Source organism: Oncorhynchus kisutch, linkage group LG9, assembly GCF_002021735.2.
Source record: "Oncorhynchus kisutch isolate 150728-3 linkage group LG9, Okis_V2, whole genome shotgun sequence".
Taxonomy (NCBI): domain Eukaryota; kingdom Metazoa; phylum Chordata; class Actinopteri; order Salmoniformes; family Salmonidae; genus Oncorhynchus; species Oncorhynchus kisutch.
The window spans coordinates 183,571-197,500 of record NC_034182.2 but is presented as its reverse complement, the minus strand read 5'-3'; the positions used below and the strand labels follow the sequence as shown (position 1 = coordinate 197,500).

Sequence of the window (13,930 nt, the reverse complement as noted above, 5' to 3'; positions counted from 1 at the left end):
CCTTACGAGATACCCGGTCTCAGGGATAGCTAACTCTTTCCATCTCCACTGAGTTGGGTATTCCTGCCTTACGAGATACCCGGTCTCAGGGATAGCTAACTCTTTCCATCTCCACTGAGTTGGGTATATCTGCCTTACGAGATACCCGGTCTCAGGGATAGGTAACTCTTTCCATCTCCACTGAGTTGGGTATACCTGCCTTACGAGATACCCGGTCTCAGGGATAGCTAACTCTTTCCATCTCCACTGAGTTGGGTATACCTGCCTTACGAGATACCCGGTCTCAGGGATAGCTAACTCTTTCCATCTCCACTGAGTTGGGTATACCTGCCTTACGAGATACCCGGTCTCAGGGATAGCTAACTCTTTCCATCTCCACTGAGTTGGGTATACCTGCCTTACGAGATACCCGGTCTCAGGGATAGCTAACTCTTTCCATCTCCACTGAGTTGGGTATATCTGCCTTACGAGATACCCGGTCTCAGGGATAGCTAACTCTTTCCATCTCCACTGAGTTGGGTATACCTGCCTTATGAGATACCCGGTCTCAGGGATAGCTAACTCTTTCCATCTCCACTGAGTTGGAAAGAGTTAGTCTCAGGGATAGCTAACTCTTTCCATCTCCACTGAGTTGGGTATACCTGCCTTAATAGATACCCGGTCTCAGGGATAGCTAACTCTTTCCATCTCCACTGAGTTGGGTATACCTGCCTTACGAGATACCCGGTCTCAGGGATAGCTAACTCTTTCCATCTCCACTGAGTTGGGTATATCTGCCTTACGAGATACCCGGTCTCAGGGATAGCTAACTCTTTCCATCTCCACTGAGTTGGGTATACCTGCCTTACGAGATACCCGGTCTCAGGGATAGCTAACTCTTTCCATCTCCACTGAGTTGGGTATACCTGCCTTACGAGATACCCGGTCTCAGGGATAGCTAACTCTTTCCATCTCCACTGAGTTGGGTATATCTGCCTTACGAGATACCCGGTCTCAGGCATAGCTAACTCTTTCCATCTCCACTGAGTTGGGTATACCTGCCTTACGAGATACCCGGTCTAAGGGATAGCTAACTCTTTCCATCTCCACTGAGTTGGGTATACCTGCCTTACGAGATACCCGGTCTCAGGGATAGCTAACTCTTTCCATCTCCACTGAGTTGGGTATACCTGCCTTACGTGTGGAATGATCTCCAATGCACTTTCATACTGGACAAATAGGTGCCTCTGTTTAGGACATTTCAGACGGCTGTTAGGGGACCTTTTTACTGAAGAATGTGTCTTTTATGACTGTGTTTTGCTTTTCATGTATTGTTGTGTCAAATAATGTGTATTTGAATGTGTATATTGTATTCTGATGTGATTTGTTGTGTATAATAATGTGTATTTTAATGTGTATATTGTATTCTGATGTGATTTGTTGTGTATAATAATGTGTATTTTAATGTGTATATTGTATTCTGATGTGATTTGTTGTGTATAATAATGTGTATTTTAATGTGTATATTGTATTCTGATGTGATTTGTTGTGTATAATAATGTGTATTTTAATGTGTATATTGTATTCTGATGTGATTTGTTGTGCATAATAATGTGTATTTTAATGTGTATATTGTATTCTGATGTGATTTGTTGTGCATAATAATGTGTATTTTAATGTGTATATTGTATTCTGATGTGATTTGTTGTGTATAATAATGTGTATTTTAATGTGTATATTGTATTCTGATGTGATTTGTTGTGCATAATAATGTGTATTTTAATGTGTATATTGTATTTTGATGTGATTTGTTGTGCTAGACCGGTACGTCATCAGAAGAGACCTTGGTCTCAGCATAGACTTCCTGTAAAAAGAAAGATGACATAAAAACGCTCCAAACTCAGTCATCTTCTGTGTAGTTGACAATGAAAGTTGTACATGGAATCTGCTTTGTGGATTGCATGCTCTGCCTCGGCTAAATAAATAATGCACTGAACTTGACCAAAAGTCATCAACACCAAACCACAGCTTGTGAATGTCAACGTAACTCTAAAGAGCACACATTTCTCAACACAAATATGAAAACGTTCCATTCCAAATAAGGAACAGAAGTGAAGTGGAAAAGTGCCTAAAACACAAGCCACACATTGTGTCTGTGACATACAAGCATGTTAACCCTTGCAAGGCTGCTGGCACAGACGTGTGCAGACCAGCAGGCTGGAGTGTTTGTGGACATATTCAATCTCTCCCAGTCAGTTTTCTCTACGCTTTAACCCTAACGCCCCCGCGGACACCCCACGGACACCCCGCGGACACCCCGCGGACACCCCACGGACACCCCGCGGACGAATACCCGTAACATCCATCAGTTTAAGCTAGAGATACACTTCCACATCTGCAGTGAAAGATGACAGAGCTAGAGCGGTGTTTGTCAGACCATGAGACATCCCATCTGCAGTGAAAGATGACAGAGCTAGAGCGGTGTTGGTCAGACCATGAGACATCCCATCTGCAGTGAAAGATGACAGAGCTAGAGCGGTGTTTGTCAGACCATGAGACATCCCATCTGCAGTGAAAGATGACAGAGCTAGAGCGGTGTTTGTCAGACCATGAGACATCCCATCTGCAGTGAAAGATGACAGAGCTAGAGCGGTGTTTGTCAGACCATGAGACATCCCATCTGCAGTGAAAGATGACAGAGCTAGAGCGGTGTTTGTCAGACCATGAGACATCCCATCTGCAGTGAAAGATGACAGAGCTAGAGCGGTGTTTGTCAGACCATGAGACATCCCATCTGCAGTGAAAGATGACAGAGCTAGAGCGGTGTTTGTCAGACCATGAGACATCCCATCTGCAGTGAAAGATGACAGAGCTAGAGCGGTGTTTGTCAGACCATGAGACATCCCATCTGCAGTGAAAGATGACAGAGCTAGAGCGGTGTTTGTCAGACCATGAGACATCCCATCTGCAGTGAAAGATGACAGAGCTAGAGCGGTGTTTGTCAGACCATGAGACATCCCATCTGCAGTGAAAGATGACAGAGCTAGAGCGGTGTTTGTCAGACCATGAGACATCCCATCTGCAGTGAAAGATGACAGAGCTAGAGCGGTGTTTGTCAGACCATGAGACATCCCATCTGCAGTGAAAGATGACAGAGCTAGAGCGGTGTTTGTCAGACCATGAGACATCCCATCTGCAGTGAAAGATGACAGAGCTAGAGCGGTGTTTGTCAGACCATGAGACATCCCGAAAATCTGTCTTCTCACAAAATGGTCTGTAGCATCTGTAGTGTATTCAAGGTTTAAAAAGGCTTCTAAAGTTAGATTATTTTCATCAACCCCCTACATTATAATCTACACATTTCCTGTTGCTGCAGGATTAAGATACAACATCTGTAGCCCCGTCACAAATGTTCAAGCAACACTATAAAACAAACTCGGGTATTACACAGATCATTAAATGCTTTGATTAATGACTGTTTGTTCTCCAAAGCCATCATGTCATTGTGCAACCCTGTGTGTTATACACAAGCTGACTCATTCTGCAGTATACAAACTGGCCCACAGTAATGGGAGTTGCCCAGTGTTGTGGTCTGCTCAGAGTACTGACATTATTCTGCCTGGGATGGAATGGTTTGGGATGGGGGGGGGGTATGCATGCTGCCCTTTCCTGCTAACTAGGCAGACTGGGAGAGAAAGTCAACTGGAGGAGCCTGACTGAAAACTGTACTTAGGGGCTGCGGTATTGTGAGCTGCCTGAGAGCGACTGAACTGAGGGAGGAGGAAAGGAAGGAGAGACAGAGGAGAAGGCAGACGTCTCAGGGGTCGGTCGGCGCGTTGGGAGCACACCTTATAATTATCCACATCCGCTCTGTCAGAGGAGGCCCACAGAATGGACAGATCCACCAGAGAGAGAGAGAGAGGGAGAGAGAGAGAGGGAGAGCCAGAGAGAGGTCTCTGTGGAACTCGACAGGGGTTATTATGGGTTAGCTCTACTCCAGACTGCGTTGAGTTGGAGTGCGGTTCCATGCCGAGAGAGAGTGTCTATTTTGAATGGTTCCGAGTGAATTCCGATGGCGGGCTAGTCTCTTCCCTCTATTACAGTTCCACCCATCCGAAACAGGTCACTGCGGGACGACCGGGGTCTTCATTAAGAGGTTAAAGGGCCCAGTAATTACCCCAGAGGAGAGTAACTATCAGGTTGTTTAACAAGCCTTTTAATATTCCCCCAAGCTCCGCGAGAGATGTGTGTCTTTTTTACAATCACAATAGTTTTATGAGTCCCATCTCTCATGTTGCAATGGTTCATCTCACGTTCACTGTCTTGGTCTGTCTTGCATTTTCTCTCTCTCTCTCTCTCTCTCTCTCTGTCTCTCTCTCTCTCTCTCTCTCTCTCTCTCTCTCTCTCTCACATTATCTCTCTCTCTCTCTATTTCTCTCTCTATTTCTCTCTCTCTCTATTTCTCTCTCTCACTCACTCACTCTCTCTCTCTCTCTCTCTCTCTCGCTCTCTCTCTCACACACACATTCTCTCTCTCTCTGTCTCTCTCTGTCTCTCTCTGTCTCTGTCTCTCTCTCTCTCTCTCTCACATTATCTCTCTCTCTCTCTCTCTCTCTCTCTGTGTCTCTCTCTGTCTCTCTCTGTCTCTCTGTCTCTCTCTCTCTCTCACATTATCTCTCTCTCTCTCTCTCACATTCTCTCTCCCTCTCCCTCTCTCTCTCTCTGTTCACCCACGGCCATGTGGCTTTGCACGACACCAACTCCATCATCTAGTTTGCTGACGACACCACGGTTGTAGGCCTGATAACCAACAACGAGTCAGCCTATAGGGAGAAGGTAAGTGAAGTGGCATTGTGGTGCCAGGACAACAACCTCTCCCTCAACATCAGCAAAACAAAGGAGTTGATTGTTGACTTCAGGAAGCACAGGAGGGAACACGCCCGATCCACATCAATGGGACTTCATTAGAGAGTCATCAGTTTTAAGTTCCTTGGCATCTACATCACCAAGGACTTGACAAGGACCAGTAACACCACCACTCCTGTCAAGAGGGAGCAACAGCGTCTCTAGTTCCTAAGGCTAAATTTGACATGCCACCCTGGAAACCTCTCCAAATACTACCACTGCATCAATCGAGAGCATCCTGACCGGTTGCATCCCAGCCTGGTAGAGGAATTGCTCCGTCCATGACTGTAAGGCCCTCCACTGGGGCCGTGTTCCCACTCATCCAGGACATCTAATGAAACGTTGCCTGAGCAAGGCACGCAGCATCATCAAGGACCCCACACACACCCCAGCTTTGAGTTGTTCACTCTGTTACCAACAGGCAGACGATATCGGAGCATGAGCCAATAGACTCAGAGACAGTTTATATCTACAAGCCATCAGACTGCTGAACACTTGAATTGGACTATCCACATGTACTGGACTCTCTGCACCTTATCACTCACTCAATCACTCACTCACTCACACATCTACACCCATCACAACTGCTGCTACCAGACTCTTATTCACTATTTCTAATACTGCACAATTTAAAGACTTGCTCCCACATCCCCCTTTATCTGATACATGTGTAAATATTGGACTATAAATTGTGCCTTCCTGTATAATACTTACGCTAAAATGTTTATTCTGTTCATATTCTTATATTTTATTGTTTCTTATTGGTGTTGCGTTGTCGAGGAGAAACCTGAAAGTCAGCATTTGGTTGGACAGTGTATATGATGTGTATCCTGTATATACACTATATATACAAAAGTATGTGGACACACTTTAAAATAGCTGAATCCGGCTATTTCATCCACACCTGTTGCTGACAGGTGTATAAAATTGAGCACACAGCCATGCACTCTCCATAGACAAACATTGGCAGTAGAATGGCCTTATTCAAGAGCTCAAGAGCTCAGTGACTTTCAACGTGGCATTGTTATAGGATGCCACCTTTGCAACAAGTCAGTTCGTCAAATTTCTGCCCTGTTCGAGCTGCCCCAGTCAACTGTTAGTGCTGTTATTGTGAAGTGGATACATCTAGGAGCAACAACGGCTCAGCCGCGAAGTGGTAGGCCACATAAGCTCACAGAACGGGACCGCCGAGTGCTGAAGCACGTAAAAATCGTCTGTCCTAGGTTGCAACACTCAGTACTGAGTTCCAAACTGCCAGGAGAAGCATCGCCAGCACAATAACTGTTCGTCAGGAGCTTCATGAAATGGGTTTCCATGGCTGAGCAGCCGCGCACAAGCCTAAGATGTGCAATACCAGGTGGAATAACTGGGGCTATTTTTCATGGTTTGGGCTAGGCCCCTTACTTCGAGTGAAGGGAAATCTTAACCCTACAGCATGCAATGACATTCTAGACAATTATGTGCTTCCGACTTTGTGGCAGTTTGGGGAACGCCCTTTCCGGTTTCAGCATTGCAATGCCCCTGTGCACAAGGGCCATACAGAAATGGTCTGTCGAGATCGGTGTAGAAGAACTTGACTGGCCTGCTCAGAGCCCTGACCTCAACCCCATCAAACAACTTTGGGATGAATTGGAAAGCAAACTGCGAGCAAGGACAAATCGTCCCCACAGCAATGTTCCAACATCTAGTGGAAAGCCTTCCCAGAAGAGTGGAGGGGAGAGGACCAATTCCATATTAATGCCCATGATTTTGGAATGAGATGTTTGACGAGCATGTGTCCACTTACTTTTGGTCATGTAGTCTATGACTAATAAAACATTAAACTTGAATGTGTGTGCTTGTTGTAACCTGCAGGGGTCAGTGTTTCCCAGGTTTAATACCACTGGGATGAACGTAATACAGTACAGTATGTCCAGGTTGCACTGCTGTGTGAAAGACAATGCTGTAATAACCTATACCTTGATCTGCGTTAGAGCATAATCAATTCAATGACATTGAGCATTAGAACTCATATTTGGCTAACTGTGACTTTGTCTCATGATCCATTCAATGCTTGGGACTAGTTGCGGTCTATCGACAATCTAAGCGACGTTATTGAATAAACTATAAACGATTACCTTAACTTAGACTTAAACCCAGTTACTTGCAGGAGAGAAAAAAATAATTAACTCGGATCATTACTCTGGTCTTCTGAGGACAGATCCTTCACTGGGAATGTCTCCCTGACTGACCCCACAGGGAAATCATTCACTCTGGACTCGCTTCGCCAGCCTTCCCAGGAGAAAGGTCACTCAATGTGCTTTAGTTTTTCTGTTCTTATTTTCCTGCACAAACTGCTCATTCCGCATTTGTTTGACTGTCCTTCCCGGGGACACAAACTGCTGTCCTGCACTTGTCTGAATGTCCCTCCTTGGGGAAAGAGCTCTCCTCTCGCTTGATGATCCTTCTCCTGGGAAAATGTTTACTCTGTGCTCGTTTGACTGTCCTTCACTGGAGAATTCCTCCTCGTCGTTTATTTGACTTAATTGCTATGCCAGATTCAAAGAGGGAGAGAGAATGAATGGTGCAACACTTAACAACCAGTCTCTCTCCCGCCTAGTCTACTGTAAGTCTGCCAGCACCCTTCATTAAAGCAACGCTTCCCTCCCTCTCTCATCTCCTCCTTCCCCTCTTCCCTCTCTCCCTCTCTCCCTCTCTCCCTCTCTCCCTCTCTCCATTAGCCAACGTGTGGGTGTGAACAGAAAGGTTTCAGTCGACAGGCATCAAGAGAGCCATCCAACACCTGTGGACCCCTCTACCTCTGAGACGCACACATGTACACACACACACACACACACACACACACACACACTCATGAGTATGAGCATACACAAGAGCACACACACACACTGCGCACAAACACGCACACACACACACACGGCTAACAAACACACTGCGCACAAACACACTCACGCACACTGCGCACAAACATGCACACACACACAGACACGCACACACACTCGTCATCACATTCAGCCAGGTGTCTAATTATCTGTGTCTGTGTCAGATCTGACACATCCCACCCCGGCTGAATACACACATGCCACTTTCAGTCTGAAGAGGAAATCACTAGAGAGATGGTGTTGAGTCGTCACACACACACCAAGCTGCAGCAAGAACGTTAAAGACAGACAGAGCGACAGCTTTGATGTGCTTTGGTTGGTCTGACTACACATTTCAATCACCACTGTATACAATGCAGTTCAGCTTCACCTAATGACACCTTTCATCAATGACACATCTTTCCTCCCTTGTCAGACAGCAACATGGCGTCCTGTCAGAAAAACAAGTGGGGTACATCAGAGAAGACCAGTATTGCTGTTCTAGTCAACTGACAGATGGCTCAATCTTGGGAACCGTTTTAATGAAGCGAAACACATTTTCCCATGATGCCTCTGGGCTATTCCTGGTGTAGATTGTTACCTCGGAAGGATGTGACGCGGTGGCGGCGCAGGTGGAGCTGAGTTTTACGGCGGTTTTTACAGCACACTACTTGACCCTTGACTGCACAGAGAAACATCTTCAACATAGTGCCCCCTAGAGACAGAGCAGGGTGTTACAGTACACTCCACTAATAAGAGCATGTATACATCCTGTAGAGCCATATAACGGTAGCCCAGTGGTTAAGAGTGTTGGGCCAGTAACTGAAAAGTCACTGGTTTGAATCCCAGAGCCAACTAAGTGAACCATCTATTGATGTGCCCTTGTGCAAGGCACTTAACCCTAAGTGTGCCGGTATGTCGCTTTGTAAAAGAGCGTCTGCTAAATGTATACTTTGATTAACAAAACTGCTGATAAATGTGATTTATTCTCTGATTAAAAATAACGTTATGTCAAGTTCATACAGGCCTTGCTGTGCACAAGTTAAATCTAAACTTCTCTCATTGGATTAAAAATAATGTGACACTCATTTCAAAGCAGTAACACCCCTCTAAACCAGAAGCACTCTTTTCCTCAACAACCTAACCTTATTCCCAGCCTGAGAAAAAAGGACAAATTGCCCATGTTTGTAAATTTTAGGAATGTATATTTTTTTAAAGGAGACGAAGAGAGAGAGAGAGAGAGAGAGAGAGAGAGAGAGAGAGAGAGGGGAGAGAGAGAGAAAAGGAGAGGGAGATACCACACAGCTCTCTAGCCGTGTACTTTTGGTCATGTATTGGACAAGGAACCGCAACAGCTCGCCTCTCAGACGACCGACATTAAACGAAACGTCCCAAAATATGCCAAAAATGTCTGTGGTTTATTTTAGTCCTGAGATGAAAGGTCTGCCATTACAAAGAGCTTGATTTAGTCTAGGGTGTGAGAGAGAAAGGAGAGAGCCGGCTCTGAGGTCTCTCCACAGTCTTCTACCTCAAAATAACACAGAGGGAAGGCAGAATAACATGTTGACTCGACCGACAAAAGCTCACAGGATCACCGTATGAACGGTGCCCAGCCAGATGTGTGACTGATGAGTGATACACTCACCTGGGTGGAGTCCATAGCGGACCTTATTCTATATCATAGAGACATCATGTCGGTCATGAATATTCTGTAGCGCTGTGCCCTGAACAACCCCCTGAATCCAGGGCATATCTTTTCCATATGCAGTATATCTGGTAAAACAGTACGATGTGTGTGTGTGCATACAGACCTTCTCCTAAGCAGAAGCAGAAGTACTTGTTGACTTTGGAGAATAGCTGGTAAATCGATTTTGGGGTTAATGAGAACTAGGGAGACCGGATTAACCCCTTAAAGTGTGTGTGTTCAGAATTTGCATGTCCGTTCGTGTCTATGCGTACATTGTGTGTGTGTGTGTGTGTGTGTGTGTGTGTGTGTGTGTGTGTGTGTGTGTGTGTGTGTGTGTGTGTGTGTGTGTGTGTGTGTGTGTGTGTGTGTGTGTGTGTGTGTGTGTGTGTGTGTGTGTGTGCGTGTCTCTGTGTGTGTGTATTTATGTGTTTCACGGCAGTGCAGCGGTAGTTCTGAAGGGGACAGTGGAAGGGGAAAATAAATGCGAGGGCCAATACATACATTTAACCAAGTCCCCTGTCCGCATATGGAAACAATCTGACCGTAAGGAGAATACAATCTAAGGCTAAGGAGAAATCATTATTCTAAGTGGGAGAGAGAGAAATAAAGAGAGAGGGGAAGCAGGAGAGCGAGAGAGAGAGAGAGAGAGAGAGAGAGAGAGAGAGAGAGAGAAAAAAAGATTGAGAGAATTGAAGAATTAGAGAGAAATTGATAAAAAAGGAGATACGTAGATAGATGAGCAGACAGAGAGGAAGATACACCGAAGAGTGAGAGGCATAGAAAGAAAAAAAGAAAGAAAGAAAGAAAGGAGAGACACAAAGAGGAAGAGTAACTCAGACAGCACATCATTTCTCCTGGAGCCATGCTGGCGGCTGTAGCAGAACCAGAGAAAGAATCAGAGAAAGAACCAGGGAGGCAGGGGGGAGAGAGAACATTCACACTTACCCCTGTAGGAGAGCTTTAACCTGGGGACGCTGTGCTTGGGCTCCCCCTGCCCCGGCACCACCGCCCCGCAGAACAGCAGCAACAGTACAATCCCAGGTAGGTAATCCATGGTGCTGGAGAGCTGGCCTCCAGCCCAAGGGGGGCACACACCCCACACTTGCCCAGAGAAGAGTGTCTCCCAGCCGAGTATGCAGAGACCTAGCAGTCCCTCCCTTCCCTTCCTCCTCTTGCAGCTAAAGAAGATCCACAAACCCAGGAGGGGGTTTCAGGCAGGGGGGATACAATCCTTGGTTTCAATCCCAATTCAGAGCACCGATTTGGGGCAATTTCAGCAGCGCAAGGGGGTATCACATGGCTCCCTGTGTGGAGGTCCGGGGTGGTAAACCCTCTGTGCTGTTCATATGTCCCCCTGGTAAGGGTAGGGTGATGGGGGGTCCGGTGGGAAGTGTGAGGCTCGAGCTGGTTGAGGAAGAATTCTGATTGAAATATTGAAGAGGTATCCAGCAGAGATACTGCTAATATAGATCTCTCTTCTGCTCTGCTCTCCTCTCTTCTCTTCAGTCTCTCTCTCTCTCCGCAGTCACTCACTACTAGCCTCCAATCCTGTCCACGGCTCCGCCAGACAGAGAGGGAGAGAGAGAGAGCTACACCATCCACAGGAGGGGAGGGAGAGCAGCTGAGCGAGAGAGAGGGGGAGTGTGTATGAGAGAGAGGGGGGAGGGAGTGAACTGAGCAACGTTGAAGTACTGTGAAATAGAAGAGAATCCTGTGCACATGGTTCCGTCTTCCTCTATTCTCTCTCTTCTGTTTTTCTTTCCTTCTGCAGTCCCTGGTCAGCCCCAGCACCCTTACTCTAGAGGTGTGACACATTAACAGACTCACACATGCTTACCCTCTTCTCTACCCCATGCAGTTACAGACAAACTGCATAGCATGCAACTCAGCAGGTAATCTCTGGTCAAACCTGGTTTCAAAATGAACACCATTAATATTCATTTATCTAATGCCCTATCCAATGAAAAGCAGTGAGCTGGCATTCAGGTTTAGTTAAACATGTATATTGTTCCTGGAAAGGCATGCTTCAATGAATACATGTTTGTTGTGCTGCACTTCTTTGGCGTGCAGGAGTCCAAACACATCAATTTCACTGCAAATAAAGAAGGACGTTTGTTTTTTGACTTGGAAAAACGGGTTTGATTGAATGTCTCAGACGAGAAACCTGGCCCATAAGGAAATGTGAAAACATGGCTTTCTAGTAAAGCAGGTATGTGAGAGATCCTGTCACTGCTAAAGTCATTCTATAGTAAACCTGGTCTGGGTCTGTGGCATTCCCCTTCCCCAACTCTCCACCCCTCTGCCCCTGCAGGTGTGACCCCCTCTGTTTCTTCTCATGGTTTGTGACGGCAGGCACCTAACAGCACTGAGGTGACGGTGATAAAAGCTGTGATAAACACAAGCATTTATGTGTCAGCTCACACACCTCAACACCACTGCAACAGTCACAGAACAAAAACACAACCTGGCAGTAGATACTGCATGGCTATAGTGTGTGGGGGGAGGGTGTGTGTGTGTGTGTGTGTGTGTACTGGTGTCTCTGTCCGTGTCTGTGCACCATCATATTCTCAACACTCCCAACAATGCTTTTTCCCTCTTAACAACTCCACAGAATGTGTGTGTGCACGTATGTGTTCCCAAGTGTTTGTGTGTGTGTGTCTGTGTCTGTCTGTGTGTGTGTGTGTGTGTGTGTGTGTGTGTACGTACTTGTACCCGAGTGTGTATGTGTATATGTGCACTCCCACTCCCTCATACATCATCACCCCTTTAGTCTAAACAGGCTTTTTAGATGTTTACCCACAACAAAGAATGTGCAGATAGACATGAAAGGATCTCTCTCTCTCTCTCTCTCTCTCTCTCTCTCTCTCTCTCTCTCTCTCTCTCTCTCTCTCTCTCTCTCTCTCTCTCTCTCTCTCTCTCTCTCTCTCTCTCTCTCTCTCTCTCTCTCTCTCTCTCTCTCTCTCTCTCTCTCTCTCTCTCTCTCTCTCTCTGTGTGTGTGTATCTGATCTATTGTGGGGATTAATACCTGTATTAAATACCTGTATTAATCCCCACTGGGAGCAGGGAGGCGAGATATGCCGCAACACGCCTAGACAGCCCGCCCTTTAGGAGATGCTGCCGGCAGCAGCAACAGGACCCATCGCCACCAATCTATTTGTGATGCCTTGGGCAGGAAGGGAGTGCTGTGCTGCTGAGTAAGGACGTCTTAATAAATCGTGACATGTTGTTGACCGCATAATGAGCAGTCATTGACAAGGAGCTTCCAGAAGCTTTCAGAACCTGCCGGGTAAAAATAGAAGAGAGACACCCTATACCCCGGTGTGGAGGTACAGTAATACAGGGATGGACCCTATACCCAGGTGTGGAGGTACAGTAATACAGGGATGGACCCTATACCCAGGTGTGGAGGTACACTAATACAGGGATGGACCCTATACCCCGGTGTGGAGGTACAGTAATACAGGGATAGATCCTATACCCCGGTGTGGAGGTACAGTAATACAGGGATGGATCCTATACCCAGGTGTGGAGGTACAGTAATACAGGGATGGACCCTATACCCCGGTGTGGAGGTACAGTAATACAGGGATGGATCCTATACCCAGGTGTGGAGGTACAGTAATACAGGGATGGACCCTATACCCAGGTGTGGAGGTACAGTAATACAGGGATGGACCCTATACCCAGGTGTGGAGGTACAGTAATACAGGGATGGACCATATACCCCGGTGTGGAGGTACAGTAATACAGGGATGGATCCTATACCCAGGTGTGGAGGTACAGTAATACAGGGATGGATCCTATACCCAGGTGTGGAGGTACAGTAATACAGGGATGGACCCTATACCCAGGTGTGGAGGTACAGTAATACAGGGATGGATCCTATACCCCGGTGTGGAGGTACAGTAATACAGGGATGGATCCTATACCCAGGTGTGGAGGTACAGTAATACAGGGATGGACCCTATACCCAGGTGTGGAGGTACAGTAATACAGGGATGGACCCTATACCCCGGTGTGGAGGTACAGTAATACAGGGATGGATCCTATACCCAGGTGTGGAGGTACAGTAATACAGGGATGGACCCTATACCCCGGTGTGGAGGTTACAGTAATACAGGGATAGGATCCTATACCCCGGTGTGGAGGTACAGTAATACAGGGATGGATCCTATACCCCGTGTGGAGGTACAGTAATACAGGGATGGATCCTATACCCAGGTGTGGGAGGTACAGTAATACAGGGATGGACCCTATACCCAGGTGTGGAGGTACAGTAATACAGGGATGGACCCTATACCCAGGTGTGGAGGTACAGTAATACAGGGATGGACCCTATACCCAGGTGTGGAGGTACAGTAATACAGGGATGGATCCTATACCCAGGTGTGGAGGTACAGTAATACAGGGATGGATCCTATATACCCAGGTGTGGAGGGTACAGTAATACAGGGATGGACCCTATACCCAGGTGTGGAGGTACAGTAATACAGGGAT

The 13,930-nt window shown here is 46.6% G+C and overlaps 1 protein-coding gene across 1 annotated transcript in view; it reads right to left on the bottom strand.

Moving 5' to 3' along the window:
* sema3aa (sema domain, immunoglobulin domain (Ig), short basic domain, secreted, (semaphorin) 3Aa) overlaps positions 1–11,149 on the bottom strand; it is a 70,505-nt gene extending 59,356 nt beyond the window's left edge. The window contains exon 1 of the mRNA XM_031831409.1: positions 10,378–11,149. Within this exon, the coding sequence (XP_031687269.1) occupies positions 10,378–10,486 (109 nt within the window). The 5' untranslated portion in view covers positions 10,487–11,149. The remainder of the gene's footprint in view (positions 1–10,377) is intronic.
* Positions 11,150–13,930: the final 2,781 nt, after the last annotated feature.